Source organism: Catharus ustulatus, chromosome 1 (assembly GCF_009819885.2).
Source record: "Catharus ustulatus isolate bCatUst1 chromosome 1, bCatUst1.pri.v2, whole genome shotgun sequence".
Taxonomy (NCBI): domain Eukaryota; kingdom Metazoa; phylum Chordata; class Aves; order Passeriformes; family Turdidae; genus Catharus; species Catharus ustulatus.
The window spans coordinates 40,304,976-40,327,862 of NC_046221.1; the positions used below are offsets into that span (position 1 = coordinate 40,304,976).

The 22,887-nt window shown below is 40.4% G+C and overlaps 1 protein-coding gene across 4 annotated transcripts in view; it reads left to right on the forward strand.

The window, feature by feature from the left end:
- Nucleotides 1-22,887, forward strand: part of RARB (retinoic acid receptor beta) — a 324,037-nt gene that overhangs the window by 114,338 nt on the left and 186,812 nt on the right. For all 4 annotated transcript variants that reach the window (XM_033085086.2, XM_033085269.2, XM_033085180.2 and 1 more), the window contains one exon: nucleotides 14,926-15,427. In XM_033085086.2, the coding sequence (XP_032940977.1) occupies nucleotides 15,250-15,427 (178 nt within the window). In that variant the 5' untranslated portion in view covers nucleotides 14,926-15,249. The remainder of the gene's footprint in view (nucleotides 1-14,925; nucleotides 15,428-22,887) is intronic.

Sequence of the window (22,887 nt, forward strand, 5' to 3'; positions counted from 1 at the left end):
TTCTGTAATTGCTCTCCTAGAGATTTCTTCATCCTTTCCCTAAAGCATCTGATTCTGGCTGCTGTCAGATAAGAGGTTACTGAACTAAATGTACTATTAATCTGACCCAGTATAGGAATTCCTGTGTTTCTATGTTTAAAAGCAGGCTTTGTCTGCTGAGGGTTGTCTCTCTGGAATAAACCCTCCATTGGAGGCAAGGGAAAGGAAATGGTTCAGAAGCTTTTACACTGTTGCTATGTAATTTTGTATGCTGTTTTGAAAAAGTGTGTCTTTTTTTTTCTCCCTCTCCCTTTTCATGTGTATGAATGTTTTAAATTATAGAATTTAGCTTCCCATTTGATGCATTTTCTGTTCAGTAGTACTCAGAACCATCGAGCAACATAATTAGTTAGAATTATGTGCTTTTAAAAATTGAGGGACAAAGTCTTGGTTGCCTGGTACACAGCTAAATGATGGGTTCTATTCAGAAGAATATGAGCTGGGTGCCTTCATTGCCACTGGCCAGATCTATTAATGTTTCTGTTTCTTCTTTAAAAGTGGAAAATTTCTGAAAGGAGCATATATTATTATTGTGGCTGTTACTAATCAGAGTTAGTGATGTTCTAATGAACCAAACTTTCTACCTTCTCACCACTCATTTTTGTTAAAGGTCTTTTTGTTGTGAAGAGGTTCAGTGAGCAACCAACCTACCTCTGCAGTGAGGTATGTGAAGCAGAGCTGTAATGCCAAGGAACTGTGTGCCTTGGGTTTTTTGCGTAAATCTTAAATTGGATTTCCTTATTTTTCAAAGGCTTAAGAGTGGACGTGACAGTCGGGCTATTTAACTCAGGTCCTTTTAGCACGTCAGATAAAACTGCTTCGTGTAGATGCCTTTCAGTTATCCTTATTGCTTTAAATGTGGCTTAGAGATGTGAGGTACAACTGTGCTTTGTTTCACCCAGAAAAATGTGAGCTTCATATAGGGAGAATGTGTTTCATTTCCTTACCATGTGTCAACAACTGGATCTTAAACCTGTATTTATCAGATGCAGAACTGGTTTTGGAGGATTATCACTAAATCAAATGCTAGGGTGGAATTTATGTTCTCACTATAGCATTTCTCAAATGTTTGTATTATTCTACTTTTAAGCATTTAGTCTTTGATGCTTAGATCTGACATGCAGAGGCTACATTTTTACATTCCTCTTTGTAGAAGAGGATAGTTATTTCTTTCTGTTTCAAACTCCTTATACTCTCATAATAAAGACAATACACCTGATTCTTTTTTTGTTATTATTAAGGCCCGTCATTACTGTTCAAACACACACAGGAAAAAGTTGTCATAGCTCACACGTGGTAAAACTGCAGTCTAGGCATATTACTGTGATTACAAAGTGTGTTAGAAGGGAAGAGATCTTACGGTTTTCTTTAACACCTGGACTCCCATTATTACTGTGGGATATATCTCCTGATTTCTGACATATATTATTAAAAAATCCCCGTATGCTTTTGCTTTTGCTAAAATGGGGGCAGAGTGGTTTTGCATGAATATGAGACCTGGTCCATGTTGTAAATGCAGCTGTTTATACAAAATCATGTTCCACAGGGTGCTTTTTCTTGATAATCTTCAGTATATCTTCCATCTCTTGCATCATTTTTCTTGGAGTATTCTTTCACGTGTCATTCAGTCAGGTGTGTTGCTTGTGATGTGTCCTTGAATATCTAAGTATTCCATGCAATTTTGTCACTTTTGGCTTTAAATAATTATTTATATAGGCTGTGGGAGTGTTTTTTCAGCCTGTTGTCACTGTGGAACTCTGACAGTGCACACAGGCTTGGCATTCTTGAAAGGGGCATCTTCACACTGGTCATCACATTAAGCAGCAGTGACTGTACCCAACATTGTCATTTTTCTTCCCACTTCTGGTTCCTTCCCCTCTCCCTCATAAACTTGGATATGCAGTGTGGAGCAACACGATTCTCTTCATCTCACAGTGATGGATTCCACATTGGGAATTGGAGAGCTGTATGGGTGGAATATCTTCAAGAACTGTGGCTTACGTAAAGGAAGTGACAGCCTTTAGAGATGTCACTTATTTTGAGAGTTTATTTCCATTAGCTGACATCTTTATTACATTCTCTTGCTTATGCATCATTTTGAGGAAACAAATTGTTTTTTTCTGCTTACTTTGGATTTGCTGTAGCATATGGTACTCTGAGAGACCCCATATAATGGACAAGTCCTTGACCTTCAGTTGGCACAGACACCATTAGCTGGGAAAAGGATGCAGTTGGGATAATACTGAGGGATGTGCTTGAATCAACATGTATCTTTCAGTCATCTCTAAGTGGACTACTCCATTTAGAGATTTTTTTTGACCTGATTATAATCACAAAAGATGGAAGTGGATTTTGAATGGCTTTATCTCAGTAACTGAGACCATTGTTTTGTTTTGGAGGTTTTTTCCCTTGTTTTTTTTTCTTTTTCTTTTTTGTTTCCTTGGGGATTGATCCATTTACTCACCTAATGTGCATCTGCTGAAGGAACTTCAGGTGCTGTTAGAAAAGCGCTCTCTGTTGTGACATGTCTGGTTTGACATTCCCAATTCCAAGACATGCTCTGCTTGGCTGCTGGTATTTGCATGGTTAAATCAAATTGTCTCATCAGCCTTGGGCTCCCAGCTGGACTTTCAGGCTTCTCACTCCTCTGTGTTCTTTGTAGTGCATTGGTCTGCTGGATCTGACTTGTGAGGTGCTGCTGTCCTGAAAATCATGCAGGAAGAGCCTTGGTAAGATCATTCTGCTGCAGTGGAGAAGAGCATTTACCACACACATAACAAGTGGTATGGAATGCACACTTGCCCAGCTGTCTGGCTCTGGATATCTTTTTTTAGAGTATAAATGCAGAGTACCAGGCAAAATGACTCAGCATAGCCTAGTAAGCACAGATGAAGGATGGGTTACTGCAGCAGAGATGGTGCTGTCAGTACCAGGAGATGAGTGTGTGCTGGGTTGTACTCAGCAGCACACTGGGCTTGACTCCTGTCATGGGGTGAAGGTGCTGCTGGGAGCTTTGAGAGTACTGCTTCTCTTACTGGCTTACATTTATTGATGTGTGAGGGTCAGAGGTTGCAGAAATGAGAATCTTGTTGCCAAGGCTGAGTATCCTTGCTGTTGCTCTGCTGTTTGTGGTGGCTCAGAATTGGTTGGAGGCTTGTTGGAAGGAGCCCTGCCTGAACCACACTGTCTTTCCACAGGAGGAGTCATCTTTGGCTCTGTTATCCAAGTTTAGCATCTCCTGGGGGACTCCAAATGTTTTTGAGGGCTTTGCTCTTGACCCGTGTCTCATGACCTAATTATGAAAGTGCTCACTGTTACTTTCTTAAATGTTTTCAAAATTCATTATTTTAATACATTACTTTGTCAGTGAAGCTGAATGATTAGTGATCCCAATGCATTCAGAAGCTAAATGCTGCCCTGATAAGTGTTTGATAAGTGTTTGATCTGGGTTATGGCTGAAATGCTTAAATATGATAGCAGGTTTGGGCAGGTCTAAGTGCTGCATGGTGATGTATTACCTGTCTCCATCCCTAAGGGTCTGCATGCAGCTTTTATCTGCACTATGAACATGAAGTAATTCAGACTGGTTTCTCTGCCCACAGAAGTGGGAAAGTTGTCATGCATTTATCAGTGGAAAGATCCTTTCAGAAAAGGGCTTGTTGGGAATGATTGCTGTGCAGTTAACTCACACATTTGCTTACTCTGCAAGAATACCTTTGTGTTGTGTCAGAAGTCCTGCCTTGCAGACTGGCGGGCATGACACAAGTCTCCTTGAATTTTGTCAGTGCTTAGGTTCCTCTTAGTTGCTTTTGGATGTGAAATGTAAGGTCATAGTTCATGCTGATCTTTCTGACAATGTAATCCATCTGTCCAGCACCTCTAGCAGACAATTCTGGGATATAGATCTTCTGAATGTTAGAATGTGGAAAAGATGTGCTGGTTTTGTGGCTACTGTGATTGATTGTTGCACCTCTGTCCTTATGACCTGACTGATAAGGTTTTTGCAACATTTTCAGATGATTCAGAGGATGGCTCTGAGAGTGCTTAGATGTGCAGTGTTATCTCAGCGTATTATTAGCATTTCACAATTGCTTTATTGGCTCCCTGTTAAGCAAAATATTGACAATAAAAATGCTATTTTTGTTCTGTGATCCATGCTATGGCTTTGTCCCTTCCTAGTTAATGGCTGTTCTTGTTCCTAATTTTGCCACCCTATTGTTTCTGTGACAGGGAGCTACAGAGAACAGAGTTTTTAAAATAGATGTTCATAATCTCCACCAGCCCTCTGGCATATTCTGCTGACCCTCGGGGAGTCTTACTGGGAATATATTGAAACTTGTGATATCTAATAAGTGAAGGTTCAGGAGCCTGACGTAGACAGCAGAAATGTCGTCTTCTGGGTAAAGTAGGACAGAAGACTCTAATAACTCAGAGGAATTGCAGAACCTTTCAGCAGACAGACTACCAGACTTGACGTATATAACAAAAGGTGATAAATTATGTGTGCTAAGTTATTTTGTGTTAGCACAGTGTCCACACCTCCATGATATTAAGATGATAGATGCACCTCTAGTCCAACAGACTAGTCTTCAGAAACAAAGTTCACAACCAGCACTTGAACCCTCTTTTTCCCCCTGTTCCACTTGGATCACCGTCCTCACTTGATAAATGGGTGCAGCAGGGATGCAAACTCCTCTAGCTTAGAGGAAGTAGAACTTCCGGCCTTGCAATGCAAAAAGCTACTAATAGATTGAACCTATCTCCTGAGCATAGTTGTGCCTCCCAGCTCTTGGGGGATTGGGAAATCTATGTTATTTCACAATTCAGACACAACCTCTACAAAATCCTCTTTCAGGTTTCTCTGACAGCCTTCTGAACAAACATTATTCATTTTTTGAGTGAATCCACATGCTTATCCTAACAATGAGTTTAGATTACTCCAGATAGCAGAATTTTTCTTTGCAGTTAAGTGGATTCTTGCAGGATCATTCTTTGTGTGGCTTATAAATTGAAGTGTTCTGAGCTGAGGCAGAACCTTCTGCTGTAGTGCATGTTTTCTAAATTAAACAGAATTTTATTCTCATCTTTTTTTATCTCAGTGACTGTTGAAGTCTATTTGCTTCTTTGCACAGTGTGAGAAGATCGTATATTGCACTGACACATCAGTGCAATTCCAGACAGCACATTTGTGCCATAGTGGTGCACAAAAGGATCTGTATTTAGTGTTTGTCCAGATCCTGAACAAAATAGAAATTAAAGATGTGGAGCATTTTCTACCTTAATTTGGTGGTGAAAGCAAGTCTAATGACAATATTTGCAGGTGTGGCTAGACATCCAGGCTGGATGAATCTGACTGCTCGGTTCTATCCTTAGTGGCACTAAAGATATCCTGTCCGTGCAGAGGAAGACTACCCAAATGACCTCAGGTGAGGAGAGGATGTGGTGCTTTTCTTTATTATGGTGTTTCTGCTAGGACTAGGACTTCTCAGGAATATACCTCTAAGGCTGAACAGAGAGATGAAACTTGCTTCTGTGCTGGGACAGTCATCTCTAGCAATTCAGAAAACTAATAGCAAAGGCTTCAGATCTGAATTGCCCTGATCTTTCCCAAAATAACCCTGTGGGTAATTAACATCACCTATGTGGATGTTCAGATAAAGCATAGCCATCCAAACTAATGTTTTCTGCACCTGCCACTCACAGAGCATTTGATGAATCATTTCCTTGACTCCTGGCTTCGTTAATTGGGGTTTTCAGACCAGTACCAGTAAAAGTTGTCAGTGGTGTTGCATGTCTTTGTGCTCTCCTCTAAGGAAGTATCTCTTGTCATCCTGTTTCTGCAGTGTATGTTGTGACTGTAGAGTGTTGGCCTCCCAAAGAAATGTACTTTTCTGTCAAGGAGCCACCCTCCAAAGCTGCTTTCCTCTTCAGCTTCTGAGCCGATGAAGTACTCCATTCTTTTAATAACTCCCAGGCCACTGGGATCATTTACTAGGGATCTTCCGTCTGTCACCAAAACAATAACATCACTTGACCCCCTCTTACTGATCTCAGAGGCCTCTTAAAAGTTATAAACAGCCAATATAAGACCTTTTTAGTAGTTGCAGTGATGGTAAGTGCTGTATTTGCTGTTGGTCACTATGACATGTTTCTCATCAGCTAGAAGGTTAAAGATGAGCGTTCTGAGAGCATGCTGGGAAGGCTTCAGATAGATTCCTCACTCCTCGCTGTAACGCCACTTGGGAAGCGATTGGCATATTTGTAAATGTCTGCACATCCCATAATATTGGATGACATTACTGAACATAAGCAGCAGGATGTGGTTTTTCTTGCTTACTCAGTCTCCCTTCCCTTGGCCTCCCGTTTCTTTCCAAGAGCTCTTCTCACAAAAGCTTGCTTTGGCTGGGAATCCATGTGATGCTATCTTGTGGTGCCTTGTCGGCAAGGGTAAAGACCAATTAATTGCCAGTTAAGGAGAAGACTTCAGTGGAAGTTTGTTTTTGCATATTCCATTCTGAACTTAATTGGAGGTGCTACCTTTCCTTCATGGATAAGGGTCACAGATAGTTAAGTATGCTCTCACTTTAAGGTACTACCTGTTGGCCTGTGTAAATCTTCCCAAATCCTAGAAGCACATTGGTGCTTGTTGCAGCTTACCTTTGTTACCTGTGATTCTTCTTTGACTTGAGGATGAGGGGAGAGCCCAAGGGATAGGTTCCTTAGTCCTGTCAGTGACCATATCTCATCTTCACAGTGGCCATCTCACATAGAAGCGGCTATTGGACACATAGGACAGTAAAGGATAATTTGGATTACTAAATCCAGTCTTGTTTTTCTGAACTGTAAGGAGAAACTGTTCAGGAACACAGGACACCTGCTGAAAAAAATGTGGTCAGAGAACTAAAGCAATAGGCACAGCGCCTTAAGCGGGAAAAGCTTTGTACTGGACTTTCTGGTTCTGTGTAACTTGATTAACCAACCTGCTTTTTAAGAGCTAGCTACCCTGTGCTGTTAAATTGTGGATCATCTGAATTGTGTTTGAGAGAAGGGATTTGTTTTTCCTTTTGAGTTTTGTGAATGAGCAGAAACAAGGAAACAGGTCTGCAGAAAAGCCCTGCAGCTTTGGTCTGGCAAATCTCTGATTTCCTAAACCTCTGTAGCACACAGGATAGTCTCTCATGAAGTATATTCTCAGTATGGAGTTACTGTTTTACATCCTTGGAAATGTTAATGAGGGACAACAGAGGTGACTATGCAAGAACAGAAGTGATGATTCCATTGAAAGAGCAATTTTAAGCATTAAGAAATAGCTTTTAAATTTGGGGAGCATAATGAGTGTACAAGTTCACTTAAACTTGGGGAGCAGGAAGCCCAGTTACCTTTCCATTGGTTTCCATAGATGAGAGAGAACATTTTTTCTTGACTGTCCTTTAGGATTTTTCAAATGTGACAGAGTAAGAAAGGAATGCATTTAGTTACAAAGCAGAGTGTCCCATATACCAGCACAAAATGTATTCAGAGCCCTTTGAATTCTCTGCAGAAAACTGCAAGAGAGTCCCTTGCAGAGGTGATTGAAAGCCACTGCACAGGAAATCAACTTCTCATCCTGTACATAAACATGAGCCAATTCTACTATATCTGGCTCTCAGAGCAGTACACACAGTAAATTGTTAACCCCATCACCTGACCTAACCATTTATCTTGACTTCTCAGTATAGTTTTGGCAACTGCTGAGTAATGAAAGAAAAAGCACGGAATGTAGATAGCTGTAGGAGAAGGAAAAAAAAAAAAAAAAAAAAAAAAGAGCAGCAACCAACCTCCTGCCCCCCTGCTCCTTCCCTCCCCAAAAAAACCCAACCCAGAAACCCAACCACTCCACACCTCAGTTTCAAACAGCCCTTAAGCCCTTTAAAGCAGCAAACAACAGGAGAAGATGAGAAATTGCCTGATAGAGTACCAGGATCTTAAATATGGTTAGTATAGAACAGAATTAACATCTATGTAGAATAACAGACATGCAAAGCATGGATTTTCAATCCTTCACACCTCTTGGTTGTGTTAGCACAAATAAATTAATAACTCCCCTGAACCTTTGTGGAACAAATAACCATAGTGCCTTTCAGGTTTTGAAATGTAAGCTCTGTATGTTTTTAATGTTAGTTGTTATACATGAAGGTTGGCTGAAGTAGGTTATTCTGCTTATGGAGTATTGTTCCCATATGAGGATTCAAGCTATGTACTCACAGCTGCTGCTCTCCAACATGGACTCTCAGTTCCACTAAAATCAATAGTTGGCACAGCAGGGTACTGTTGTATGGTGTGTAAATAAATGGGTGTCATTGTGTCTCACTTTTTTTTTTCCCTTTTCCCCTTTCAGATTTAGATTTGCTCTTTTTCAGGCATGTATTAGCGTGTGTTTGCAATGCAGGCAATTCGAAGCATAGCTGCTTAGGGAGAAAGAAGCTTTTCCCCCCTCCTTTTTATACTTCCCAATAGGATTTTAAAATAAACAGCAATTTCATTAATTATATTAATTATCTCTTAGCAATGTCAGGGGGAAAAAACCCCAAATAAAACAGAAACCCATTTTGGAAGTGTCAGCTTTATGACAAAAAGAAATTCACAGTCCCCCAGCAGACAGCTATCTTGCATACCAAGATGCAGGAAAAGTGTCATAGTAAGAGTGTCTTGATTCTGTTACAACAATTTATCTTCCTTCTTTCCATAAGTCTTGCACCTATATTTGAAAGTATGTGACAATTGTGGTTATGGGATGTAAGAGCTACAGATCTGCTTTTCAGTAAACTGACTTTGAAGTTCTGTTTCATGCATTTTCTTTTTTATTCATGCATCTGGTCATATAGAGTGGTTTACTTTTTTTGGCTGCAGACTTGGCAGATACAAAATGCAGATGTTGTTCTTCTGACTTAAGCTGCTATTTTAAGCTTTTTGGCCAGCGGTTGGAAATTTTAGGTTCAGTTGTTTATTTGCTTATCATCAAAGTGGTTTTTGTCATATAATTCATATACGAGTATTAGCTTTCTGTGTTTACTTTCAGAGTTTGAGATTAAGGGTATGGTCTTTTTTTTACCCTTTACTTTTTTTGAACCAGCATGCTCTTTTGATTAATAATACAGTAGAATATGTTATGCTTCAGAGAGCTTTTATTTGCAAAGAAACACCCTCCCAAAAACAAAACCCAACCCAACCAAACACCAGCCCAACCCTCGCGTTGTGCTGCAGTGCTTTCCCTTTAAGAAAACCATATCTCTCTCCAGATGCCTGCATCTCTTTGATACAAAAGGGTACACTAAGTTCCATCTATAAACAGAATCCACTAATTAAGAGTAATTGCTTCGGAGATTGGTACAGACTATTCAGCATCAGATGCATGTTCCTCTCAGATATCCATTAGCCTCTAATAAGATAATGCAGATGTGCCAGTCTGTTTCCTGTTTCCTTCTATTGTACCTTTATTGCCGTATATGGACCAATGGGATGGGCTGAACAATAAGTGGATGTCCTTTTGCTCCCAGAGCCCTTCTCAAAGGAATGTTTGTTATTAGATTGCTTTTTCTGTTTAGTTTCACATCACTATGCTAATAAAGGAAACATAACACTCCAAAGGCTTTTTTTTTTTCTTTTTTTTTACTTCTGCCACGATAACTAGTTTATTGTTTAATTAAATCTTGTTGGATAGCCATGAAAACAAAAATGCAACATCTCACAGTCTGTGAGAACTGGTGCAGAACGGAGTACAACCTCTTTATGAAATAAAAGTTTTCATGCATTTTTAAGAGTTTAAAGGCAGTGTGGTTATCGTGTTACTGGATCTGACTGATTTACACTTGAGTCGTGCTAAATCTGCTGAATTATTCAGTACTGCTGAATGCAACACCATCAGCCAGCATAATAGAAAGCATATGCATAATCAGGGATTTCAATACAGACTATACATTAAATACAGTAAGGACTCTCAGAACTTTACTTGTTTTGAAAACAGCATTAGAATACGTCTTGAAGCCAGCTAATAAATAAGAACTGTCCCTTGGGAAAAACAAGTAATATATTGTTGAAATGTTTTATATGCAAAATTTCTCTGAAATTGTTTTTGTTGCTCTGAGAAGAGCAACTTGCTTCTCCTGTCTTACTGCCCAGGCTGCCCTCCCACTCCAGAGGTTCCTGTTTTAGCCTAAGATTTAAGGGAGGGGCGGGGGGTTTGGAGTTGGCAGGAAAATGGGAAATGAACTTAGAAGAGACTTCCTCTGTGACCCTGGAAGCTTTGGGGACAGCAATGCTGCAGACCAAGGGCTTGGAGAGGCAAATTCCCAAGCTCCTAGCTCTGAGCAGAACATGTTCCTTGTGTTGGGGTGCCTCTTCTGCATTCCTGGGTTTGTCCCCCAGTTGTAAGGGGAGAGAAACAGCAGTTTGCTGTGGCAGAAGGCTGTAGGGATGGCAGATTTAGCTTAGAAGTTTTCTGGATGATACATCATGGATATCGTAAAATGACTGCTGAATTTCAAATATTACCATAGGTAGGGCAGAACTCCCCACTGACCTTTTCAGAAGTGAGAGAAGGAAAAAAAAAGATTAAAAATCCTGCTTTACTTGCTATGCTGACATCTTCATTCCCTGCTATGGCTAGTGAAAGGGGAGGAAGAGGAATGTGAAATTGGGGTGTTGTTGGCAAAAGGGAGGACAGAGTGTAACTTTCCTACTGACACAGATTAATTGGCCAAGCCTCCTGCCTTGGCTTCTTGCCTGTCCAGTTGTTGATGTGCATCAAAGTCACCTGTAAGAGCAAAGGGATTTTAGGAATTCAAATAAATCTTATATAAGTGAAAAATTCAGAAGTATGAGTTGTGTTACAGTAATACCAAATATTGTTACCAAATGGAAGATAAATAGCAATATAATGAATGAGGCTCTATGCATTTAATATATTTTAGGAGAACTGACAGATGTCTGAAGAGCAAAGCTGTTTTCTGTAGTCAAGTCTGTGCAAAATGCATGGGAAATTAAGAGACAGTAAGAAAAGTTGGGTTACTGTTTATCCAGTAAAATTTTAAGCTTATATGTGAAAATTGGTAGTTTTAAATTTCTGCTCTGCTGCACAAACACTGAGAAGAAATGTGGAAGAGACAGATATACCTGCTGCATTAACTGCAGCTGATAAATATTCTGCTCTGCTCTAGAGCTACGGTAGCCTGCTTCCCCTATGGCCATCTGCTTTATCACAACTCAATAAAATACCTGGAAAAACCAAAAAGGAGGAGGCATATGTTCTGTCAAAGAAGAGTTATTGGCCGCTGTTCAATGCAAAGTAGTGCAGTGTGATCATCTCTTGGTGAACCTTCAAAGGAACTTTTCTGTATGATCTTTTTCCATACTGCTTGTACTAAGGGCCTTGTACTCATGAACAGTCACTAAGGAGAAGTCTATGGAAGAGGATTTTCATCGTAGGCTGAGGAGATCCTCTGAAGTGCCTTGGTGAGAGCTGTTTTCTAAAAATTTTGCCTTCTGCCTCCAGGGCAGAAATCCATGCTGCTGCATCACGTGAATGGGTGGTCATCCACCATCAAGGTGACTGTGCAGTCAGTTTGGCTTTCTCCTACTTGGTTAGTCCTCAGCTGTGGTAGCTGGCTCTTCCTGACCCATTTAGGGCAAGCTCATCAGCTATGGGGTATTTACCATAGCAAGTGATGACAGAGGAAAATTTCCTTCACAAAGCTGGCACCTGTTCAGTGTTTTGTGCTATGGTACAGGTTTAGTTAGGCAGGAGGGATGTTCTCACCTTGGAATCACATGCAGCCTAGACAGCTGTGGCTGATGTCTAGTGCTAATCCTCATCAGTGAGTTGTGTCCATTAGTGAAATGTGTCATGGGAGTTGTGGAACTGGTGGAATGGGAAAACTGATTGCTGGGTTTCCTGTTCTGCAGCAGTTTCTACTTTGAGATGTCCTCTGCCTTGCAATGATGAAGGTGATGGGTCTGTAATCTCTGTTAGCAGAGCTGGTAACTTGAAGTCCCTCAGTAACCACAGACCATGAGTGGCATTTGCTTCTTTACAAGAAGCTGGAGTTGCTGATATGTAGCTATCTGCCTACAGTTTGTTCCTTGACCATAGCACAGGTGTTCAGCCATGTGGGCAACCTGTGGTGCTCCCAAGGGACACAGCTTGGAGTCAAATGATACACTGTTTTGAGTATCATGACTTTTACACTGTCTTCTCCCTCTGCCTATTGAAAGTAAATTTCTGGAGATCTCTGAAGAGGAACAAGTTCTGAAGGCTTGTCTCTAGCTCACCTATCTGCAGGAAACTTCTGCCCATGAGTGGTGAGAGAAAGGTGATTTTTGTGTAAGGCAAGAAAAACTTACTTTCATGTAGTAATTTCAATTTATAATTACATCTCATGTAAAATTATAAACACACAAAACTATAGGATTGTTTTTCAAAACCTACTTTTGGCACTGTTAAATATATGTATTTGTATACCGAGGAGCTATAATATCTCTGTGTTCTGTCATCACCAGCTCCATCACAGATCATATTCCTTCAGTAATGAAGAAGTGACCAAAGAGTTTTCCTGAGTGCCTTTTTCCCCCCCTCTGTCATGAAGGAGTTGCTTTTTTTCTGAATACTTTTCACTTAAATATGCAGATATATCTGATGTGGTTCTGGGAATGTTTTTGAGTTATGATGAGCTCTGCATTTTTCTGGCTAATAGAAATATAATTGAAGGTATTAGATACTTTTAGAAGATGAATTTTTTTTCCAAAGCCCCACATCATTTGAAAATAGATGACCTTGTTCTGTGTTTAATTTAATGCACACATTTTTAGGGCTGGTATTCATCAGCATCCCTCTCCTGTTCTTTCTTTTGCAAACACTTAGAAGTGTGGTATTTTTGCTGGCTTTTGTGGAATTGCTTTATAAAACTTTGTGTGTTCCTTTGATACTTGACTTTCCTTGTCTCTTAAGCTTTGTAAAACCTTAGCTAGGTACAACAGGCACCAGCGATGGTTCATCTCATTTTGTGTTGTTAGTGAGTCAATGTATTTTAGCTGCTGGGGCTCCCTCAGAAGACCTGCCTGGTTTCATTGGTCTCCGTGCTTGTGGTCCTGGGGCTCAGCTTGACCAGCAGCTGTGCCTTCGCTTGCTGTATCCCCTTCTTACAGCCTCTCTCTGCATACGTTTGCCTCCATTAGCATTAAAGGCATTTCGTGCATAATTTACACAGTTATCAAATCCTTACAAGCCACATTTCAGCTATCCCCAAGCAGGCTGCACTCAGCAGAAGCTGCTGTCTGACGACATGCACAGCTGGTAACCTTTGCTGGTATTCCACGCAGAGCAGAAACACTCCGCTGCTCTCTGACAGGCAAACATATGCATCTGAGTTGGTTTTTTTTTTCTTTCTTCTCCTTGCTCATTTGAATTCTTACCGACAACTGGTGCACCGAGTAGCAGCAGCAATAGTCAGTACTGCCTTGTCACGGTTTTCCTCCTCTGGCATCAGTTTTGCTTTGTGACCTTGACACATCGTTTCGCTGCTTCTTTATTTTCCCACCCAAAAGTCCTCTTGCCTTTGGTTTCAGGCTATAATTTCAAAGAATTACAGATAAAAGTGCTATATAGCAGTGGATGTGGTTACTGATCACTGGCTGTGGCAGATGCAAGGGAGTAGTGCATTGTCTCAGGAAACAAAGATTTAGGCAGCCATGGTTGCCTTACTTTTGGATGGCTGAGTTTGCTCTGTGGTTCCTACTGTCTTCCTTCTACAGTATGTGTTGGAGGAGAGGAGTAAACCCTCGTGCAGGGTGAGCTCAGGAGCTGGCTGCAGCACTGCCTTTTGCCTGGAGCACTGCATGAGCAGCCACAGGAGCAGTGTTTGCAGCCTTCCCAGTACTGTATCTCTCAAGACACCAGTAGCACTTACTGGTGTGGCACCAGCAGGTTGATTCAGGGACCACCAGCCATTTGCTGTACCTAGACTTGAATTGTCATGGTGGGACCAAATTTAATGGGAATATCACAAGAAGTGTCCTGTTCTTGGCCTGAGACTTTTGGTACAGAGCCTGAAAAAAATGAGGATCCCTTGAAAGGTGGCAGCTGTTTGGGTGAAATACCGAGGAAGTTGTGTGGAGCTCTGGATGACTTTGAAGATGGTAGTCATGAGAACACGCAGGTTCCCCAGCAGAGCACAGAAGCAGTGTATTGCAGTCTATTGACTCATGTCACTCACTGACCCAGATTATGAAATATTGAGTGCTTGTTTGTTTGGGCAGCTCCCCCTGCCCATCAAAATAACCCAAAAAACCCAAAAAAGAGTAAACCATTAGTGAGGTGTTTCCTAATGGATAATATACTAACTATTCTTTGTGAAAACAGTCGTTATTAAAGCAATTACTTCTTTAAGAGCCCAGCCCAAAATTGCCCTCAGACACATGCCTCAGTGCCATGGCACTGGAGGGAGTCAAGAACCTCCTCAATGCCAATCCTTCTGTAGCTTTTAGGGGAACATTGAAAGCTTTCATACACAAGGAAATGTTTCAGAAGTTGGTTTTTTTTCTCCCAGCATCAATATTTCAGGTAATTATTGATGCATTGGTTTTAAATCTGGAAGTTTTCACAAGACTGGATCACACTAGAAATAGCTTTTGGTGTTGCACATTGTACAGGGAAATCAACCTAATGGGTATTCTGCTGTTAGCTTCACTAACAGGGTGAGTGTTTCACCCCTAGGTAAATATCAAGCTGACCTCATGGGATACTGATAAATAAATTGTAACTTAACAAAAGTAACAATGAGAAAAAAAAGGTTCTGCTACGTGCCTGTTTAAAAATATGTATGTTTTAATCAATATATTTTTTTCTTCCCCCAGACTGTGTCAGTATGCATCTGTAGAGAGCAACTGTGCCCCCCAGAGAAACATTTGCATAAGCAACTGAACTGCATCCTAATACAAGAGTAAGAAGACTTTCTATCCACAGTCTGCAGAGCAAGGATGTCCTAGGAGAGAGAACAGTAGGAAGCAGTGATGAAATATAGGATGGACCAGATCTAGTGAATTACCTCTTCATCGTCACACAATCCAGCTTAAGCTGTACCTTCAGTCTTGACAGCCCTCGTCATTCATAATTTGAGGTACCGAATTTGCTGGCCTGGAGTGATGCAACATAATATTTGTCCACTGTGAGGTGTTAACATGACAACCAGTAGCCGCACATGTCCAGTACCGGCCGTGAATGGACATATGACTCACTATCCAGCAGCACCATATCCCTTGCTTTTTCCTCCAGTCATTGGTGGACTGTCACTACCTTCCCTCCATGGGCTCCAGAGTCACCCACCAACCAGTGGATGCAGCACTCCATCACCTGCAAGTAAGTGCTTGGTATTAATACCTTTTGTTGACCAGCTCTACTCTAATAAAGACTGAGCATGTTCATTCTGAAATTATATCAAGAGTGATTGCAGTTGTTCATCTATGATGTATTTTACTTGGGCAAAAAGCATGCATTTGTTTTGAAATACCATTTTCACTTCCTCTTGGTTTTATAAAAATGAACAGGCAACTGAATGGCATGCCAAAGCTACGGAAACAAAGAGTGACAAAACTTGCTATGCATTATTATATCCTACATTATTATATTTGCTGCAGAATCCAGTGTTGCTTTTAAAGAAAAATTGACCTTTTTGTAATCATGACTGGCGATGATGTTGCCCGACAGAGAGACACGAAACAACTAGGTTGTTTAGTGCGGTGCTTTATTCGTTATTTTCGGTATCAATGATACCTCAGTATAGAATTCTCTCAAGTTGCACAGTTATTAAAACTGCTTTAGTTTTCTTCCATAAGTAATCCTTTTCTTCATGTGCAGCTTCTGAAAAGCAGCCCAGTGGACAGCTGGTAGCTGTGAGCTGTCTACTGCAGAATGAGCCCTTGAGTCTGTGGTTGAGTTCCTGTTATGGTTTAACCCCAGATAGCAACCAACTATTGTACAGCTGCTCTCTCTCATCTCCTTTCCCCCACAGTGGGATGAGGAAGAGTATCGAGGGGAAAAAAGGTAAAACCCATAGTTCGAGATAAGAATAAATTAATATTGAAATAAGATATAATGTAAGAATAGTTGCAATCAGAGGGGAGGCAATGAAAAGAATAAGAAGTAAAACCCAGGAGAAACAAGAGATGTCACTACAGTTGCTCAGCACTTGCTGACTGATGCCCAACCAGTCCATGAGCAGCCATCAGCAACTCCTGGCCACCTCCCCCCACTTTATTCCATGAGGTATTTTACCTCATGGAATACCCCTGGGGCCTGTTTGTGCTGTCCTGGCTGTGCTCCCTCCCAGCTCCTTGTGTATCTCCTCACTGTTAGAGCACAGAAAAATGAAAAGCCCTTGACTCAGAGTAAACACTACTTAACACAGTGATGCAATGCTGTTGCTATCAACATTATTCTCATACTCAGTCCCAAAGCCACAGCACTTTAGCTGCTTCTAGGAAGAAAATTAACTCTGCCAACCAAAACCAGGACAGTTCTTCATGCAGCACTGCTGAGTGTATTAGCTGGGCAAGGCTTTTTCTTTACCTTGTGACCAAGTGTGCTTTCTGCTTGTTCTTAGTTTTATACATGTTTAAGTTGCCCCAAACAAAGCTGTCCCATGTATAAACTTTTTAAGTAGGATCACTTAGACAAGATACATGTTTGGAGGTCTTTGCACTGGGTGACTGATGTATTTATTACCCAAGAAACGCAGATTGACACAGCTTTGCAGATCAGTTTGTTGTTAAAGGTGCTTGTCTAAATCCATTACTGCAACTGTTGGATATGAGAAGTCTTGACTAAACAGCACGTGTGGAACTATGCACTTTCTGCTAAAAGAAAAGGTGACTTCTTATAAGAGTATCCCTGGTATGTCTTTCAGAGAGTTCTTTACAGAAATTTCACAAAGTTTCAGCTCCAAACTCAAATGGGAAATCACAGTGAAAACAGTACTTCTGAAGAGTAAAGTTGTAGGTTTTGTGCTACTTGATACTAATTCTAGCTTCATTATCTCATATATAGATACTGGAATGCTGTGCAGTCTTGAAGTAAATTAATGGGGTTTTTTTTGTTTGATTATTTTTGTTTGTGTTTTTTGTGTTTGTTTATTTTTTTCCATTTGTGTGGACAGTTTTCATGCAGTCACATATGCAAAGGAGTATAATTGAGTTAGGTTTTTATTTGCCCTGTTCTATTGCAGGGTGTTTGTCTTTATTGGAGATGAAAAACAAAACAACTAGAAGGTCTAAAAGTAACTTAAATTTTCCAATCCTATTAGAAAATATCCTGGTCGATTATCAGATTGCCATCCTGAATTTACCATGCACTACTTCAGGAATACTCACCTGTTGAAGAAATAGTTTTATTAGTAAATGAGAACATTTTCTGAGGCATAGCCTGGTAAATACCAAAATTATATGATTAGTGATGCAGAGTTTTTCTCTATTATGAATTATTCCTGTGGAATTAAGACTGTGTTGCTGATGCATTATTAATGATTAATAAACCAGTCAGTGCTCAGCCTCTCAGAAAAGTACTGCTTAGTATGAATGTCTGTCAATGTGCAAAATAAGTGGATACTTCTAAATCTTGGGGTCCTGGTTTCAGCATTTTCAGGTCAGTATTTTTGTGGAGGTGCTATGCAGCACTGGGTCTCTGTGGCTGAGCACAAAAGCCTGGCAGCTGTTGTGCACAGCTCAAGGCAATAGTGTTTGCAAATACCAGCTAAAATTGGCAAGATAGGAAGGAGGATGACTTGAATGAGAATTTTTTTTGAGACACAGTCCACTGCAGGATGACTCCTCTGGTTTGCACTACTCTGTTTTCATACCTGTGCTGTCAACACTATGTCTGTAGATTTCTGATTCTGGATTTATGGACACAAATTCTTGGAAGCATGCAGGTTGAGCTTTGGGTTGTATTTCAGGGTTCCGTTCTCCATTGTAGATTTTGTTTGTTTATTTGTTTGTTTTCCCAATGAAGCCACCCAGAAACCAAAGTCAGTATGACTGATGGTCTCTATTAAAGTTAGAATTTATACTGTGTGGTGGAATAATATGGAACTCTCTTGCAAAGACCTGAAAAAATTAAAGGTTGACCAAACCAGTGCTCTTTACATGCTTGAAGCTATTGTACTATTTATCTTCCAGATTCTTTTCATTCATGTAAAATCCAATAGAAATGATTTTACATAACAGGAATGTTATAAAGATCTCTTTAATCTTTTTAAAACAATGCTGTTCAACAGCTTTTGTTCAAAGTTAGCACCATTTGAGCTTTTGTATTAGTGTCTTATTTTTTTCTGTCTTGGTTTTAGACTTTTAATGATGGCACAATAACCTTATATCAAGTTGCATTAAGTTGCATTAGATATCCTAGTCTACTGTTGAAGCAGGTATCTCCAGTCCCATTAAACAGACAACAGTACATCTTAGACACATGAATTGTGTGAGCACAAGGGGCTTGCCATAAATGCTCAGGATGGAGTGATTTAGTTTCATTGATGTTAATAATGCTGTTACCTCTGTGACCTGTGACTTGGCTTCTGTTTTTATACTGAGATACATAGTGCAAAATACTTCATAATTGGAGGTCTGGTGGCAGTGCTGGAGAGGTCAGAGGATGAAAAACCCACTTTTACTGGTACGCGAGCGATGCATTAGCACCGAACGAGACCACGGTCAAGGAGATCGTTCCTTTTGTGACGTCGGATTGATTTACCTACTGCTGTATTACCCCGTGGAGCACAGAGCAGGCATCTTCACTCCTGACATCAGGTGCCACGCAGCCTTCCCTGACCACATTAATGAATGAGGAGTTTCTTCTACACAGCAGAGGTGGTTTCAGGAGATTACTGCTTAACTCATTTAGAAATAGTGAGAGAAGGCAAAATTGGGGGCATTCCTGTGCTTTTTGTCAACCTTTCATAGACAATGAGGTTTTGCTTCTTTGCCTCACTGGGAGCAGCTATGGGAAATGGGCAAAAGTCCTGCAGAGCCTGACATGTTTACAATAGGAAAATCATAGAACATTTGTGAAATATTTTGGGGAGGAATAAATAAATATGGGCAGATATTGTTGCTTGACATTTTATTAAAGTAAAAACACCTTAGATTCAGGTGAGTGGCAGTCACACAGGCAATTCTTGTATCTGAGCAGCATTGCTCTCCATCAGCCCTCGAGAAAGGGTCAGGGCCATTTGAGACCTAATGCTGCTGCCAGAGATCAGTAAGGCCACAACATGAGGATACCAGCTTTAGAAGAGTTTACCTTCTTTATAAAACATCTCTTGTGGCTGTAATGGGCACATTTTAATTTCTAGAAAAAGATTAGTAAAAAAAATTAGTCTTACAAAAAACCCCAAACTCCAAGAAAACCTCCCCAGCCAAATGAATCACCACCTGAAATTTGAGAGGGATGGCAGGTAAAAACTGCACAGATCACTGTAGTATATCCATGGAGTTGAAAACTGGTGAGGAAAGTGCTACATTTATGTTATGGCTGATGGAACTGCACGGCACACAGCAATATTGCAATTTCACAAGCAAATATCAGCATGCAGAAGATGAAGCCCTGCTGGTTGTTTGTAAAGTATCTTTGCAAGACTGGTTCCTGTAACATAACTTCACCAGAATGAGTTTTACAGAATTAGTTTAACATGGCTAGATATCACCACATAACAAAGCCAGTTGGTGTGAGCTGGAGGAAAAAGCTTAATCTCGGCTAATACTGTGATGAAAGGAATCCCTGAGTGTATGCTAGATCAAATTTAAAAAGGGTCTGGACAATAACCACAGTGGGAACCGCTAAATAATAAAACGCTTTGTTTGGCAGTTGTTCCCTTTCTGCTTGGATTGAGCATCTGCTTGAACGAGGTGATTTGTATAGTCCATGGAATTTGGTAGGAGCACCCCCATATTCTACCTCTGACCCCCACTCCACATTTTGATCCTCAGGCTGCCAATGTGAGCCTTTGAATCCTTGATATCCCCCCTTTCATTTTTTGCAAGGGAGGAATAGGAGTAGCTTGATAAGGGGCCGAGAAGAGCAGTCAGTCTGATACAAGGGTGTCCTGGAATTTATATAAACTTAATAAGGTTGCTTCATCCAGATAGCTTGGAAAGAAGTAATCTGAATGTGTTATTTAGAGGACTGTTGGGATGCCATGGAGAAAATTCCATGTTAAGGTCACTCATTGTATTTCAGCCAAGCTTTTCTGTTATTTTCTGTCTGGGGCGTTTTAAAAGTGTATTGTAAAGAATAAAGAACTTTATGTTCTGTTTTATGTAAGTCTTCGAAATATGAGAAAATCTATGAAAAGTAAGATCAACTGAGGAACTTAAAGAGGTAGAAAGGAAGTACCTACACCATGCTATGTAAATACTAATTACTTTATTTAGTAGTCAGTATTACATACCAGGCTTCTCAGACATGCTCTGGACAGGCAGGTTGTTATTTTGGGCATTGTTTTCTGCTGAAATTGTTTTTCCTCCCATTAATGCAATTATTTACTACTTGAACTTAATCTTAAAGATCGCTTGCTTTTTTTTTTCCCCTCCCTGGGAAATGGATTTTCCACTGGTATCCTTTAAAAAGTACAGTTAAATCCAGTGTAACTGGTATAGTACTGCAAGATATTTTGCCAGCCCCACCCGTTGCAGGAATTCATTTACTTTTCCAGTCCTGTTGTTAATCATTTTATTGACACAGAAAGTCCTCCCAAAAGCACTCTTTGGCAGATTGCATTAAATATGAATAGCAGATATTCATTACTATGTGTTGCCCCCAAGAGAACTCTAAACTATCTGCACTACTCATGAGCAGGCAAATACACTAATTCTCCAGCTATTCAAATTATTTTCAAATAGTTTAGTGTGTCTCTAATAAAAACAAGAATGTCTCTGTTTCCCTTAATTATTCGGAAGGTCAAGGACTCCCACATCTCACTTTACTTCACAAAATGGAGAATATTCCTGTTGGAAATTGGAGTATGGTTAGTACATGATGGATTTTCTTCCACTGGCATAGTTACTGAGGCAAGTGCTATCTATAATGGACTGAAAAAAAAAAAAAACCCTCATCACTCTTTGGCATTCTGGAATTATCTAAAATAGTATTATAATAGTTATATTGAATTAGGAAAAAAATGCATTAATCATCCTTGTTTGATTATGTTGTTTGAGGTTTTTTTCACTGTGTCTAATCTAAGTATAGCTGTCTCCCTTTTATCCATTCCTGTCTCCCTGGGAAAGCTTGCTGTGTGGCCATTTACATGTATCTGCAATCAACAGATGACTTTCAGTGTACCTACTCAGTGCATGTGTTGTCCATCGTTATTGGAAAGACAGAACATGTGTTTGCATTCAGAAAGAGGGGGGTAAACAGAACATGAATCTCAGATTTCTTAGCCACAGCCAATGTTGCCTCATGCTGTCAAGTTTGAGGAGCAATGTCCAAATGATACCCTGCAGATACCACTCATGACCCTGGAAATCACCATTTATTTTCAGTTTTTCCTTTATGTCATGTTGTGGATTTTTACCTGGTGGAGTTTATGCAGCTTGAAACCATCCATACTTCAATTATTAAAACTGCTACATTGTCATTTTTGGATTCTAGTTGATCTGAAACTATTAAAAATTTAAACTTGCATTTTCATGTTAGAGCTTCTTTTTCAGTATTGCCACTTTCAAAAAAGCCAGGAGCTCCTCTCTAGTTGGTGCAACTGGTGACTCCTGACACACCACTGCCCTGCCAGGGTGGGTCCTCAACACCCTGTGGTTGCAACCCACTTCAGATTTTAGTGGGCAGCATGCTCATCTGTGAGAAATCAGTCTGGGTGTGTATGGACAGGAATTTGCTTCCTGGGAGGTTGCCAAATTTAGAAATTTCCCCTGCTCTGGCAGGGAAAGTGTGTGGTGCAGTTCTGGCATGTGCTCCTTAAATGGTTCTGTGCATCCCTCGTGGACATGCCGTAGTCCAAAGGAGTCTGGTGTTTGAAAGACAAACAGGAGCCGTCAGAGAATTGCTCTGTCCCTCCTTATGGGCCCCAAAGCAGGGAAATTCCCCAACAAAATGCCTTTTTACCTAAGGCTGGAAATGTGTTTCTGCAGAGCATTGCAAATGACCTTCTTCTCTGCTCAACAAGAATAACACCCAGTAGCTCCCAGTATTGGGGCCATCAGGAATGAAGAGCTTGTTGCAGCCCCCCATTGTTGGTTAATTCAGGGTGACTCCTCTGTTGCCCCTCCACCCAGTTGAGGGTGTGTTTGGTGTTGGTTCTGCCATCCCACTACATTTTCAAAAGGAATGAATGCCAGGGTTTGGCAAGGGGGCAGCACCCAGTTATTTCAATGTCTGATGTGTTTCCCACCCAAATCAATAGGTGCAATCTTCTGAAATTGCTAATAGTGTGATAATTCATGATACTAAAAGTCAACATAAGCTTTTGATTTCCAGCTTCCTGTCTGAAGGCGTATGTTTAGCAGCTAATCATGTCATTTTAGCTATGTGAGGAGAGTTTCCATTCAAACATATTGCCATGTTCAAAAGGCAGGTCACTGCGTGAAGTGGATTGGGGGGATTTTGTAAATACCTTTTTTTTTTTTTTGGTGAGCTAAAATGAGCCTTTTATTTTGCCTCAGTGACTTTCCTCCTTTAGTTTGCTTGAATTGTGAGTTTGTGTTTACTATGTTTTTGCAATATGTGGTGTTTAATTGGGAAGTCTTATTTAAGATTCGGACAGGGACAGATTTGTCTTCAGGAGAGATCAATTTATGGTTTTCCTCAGGTAGAAT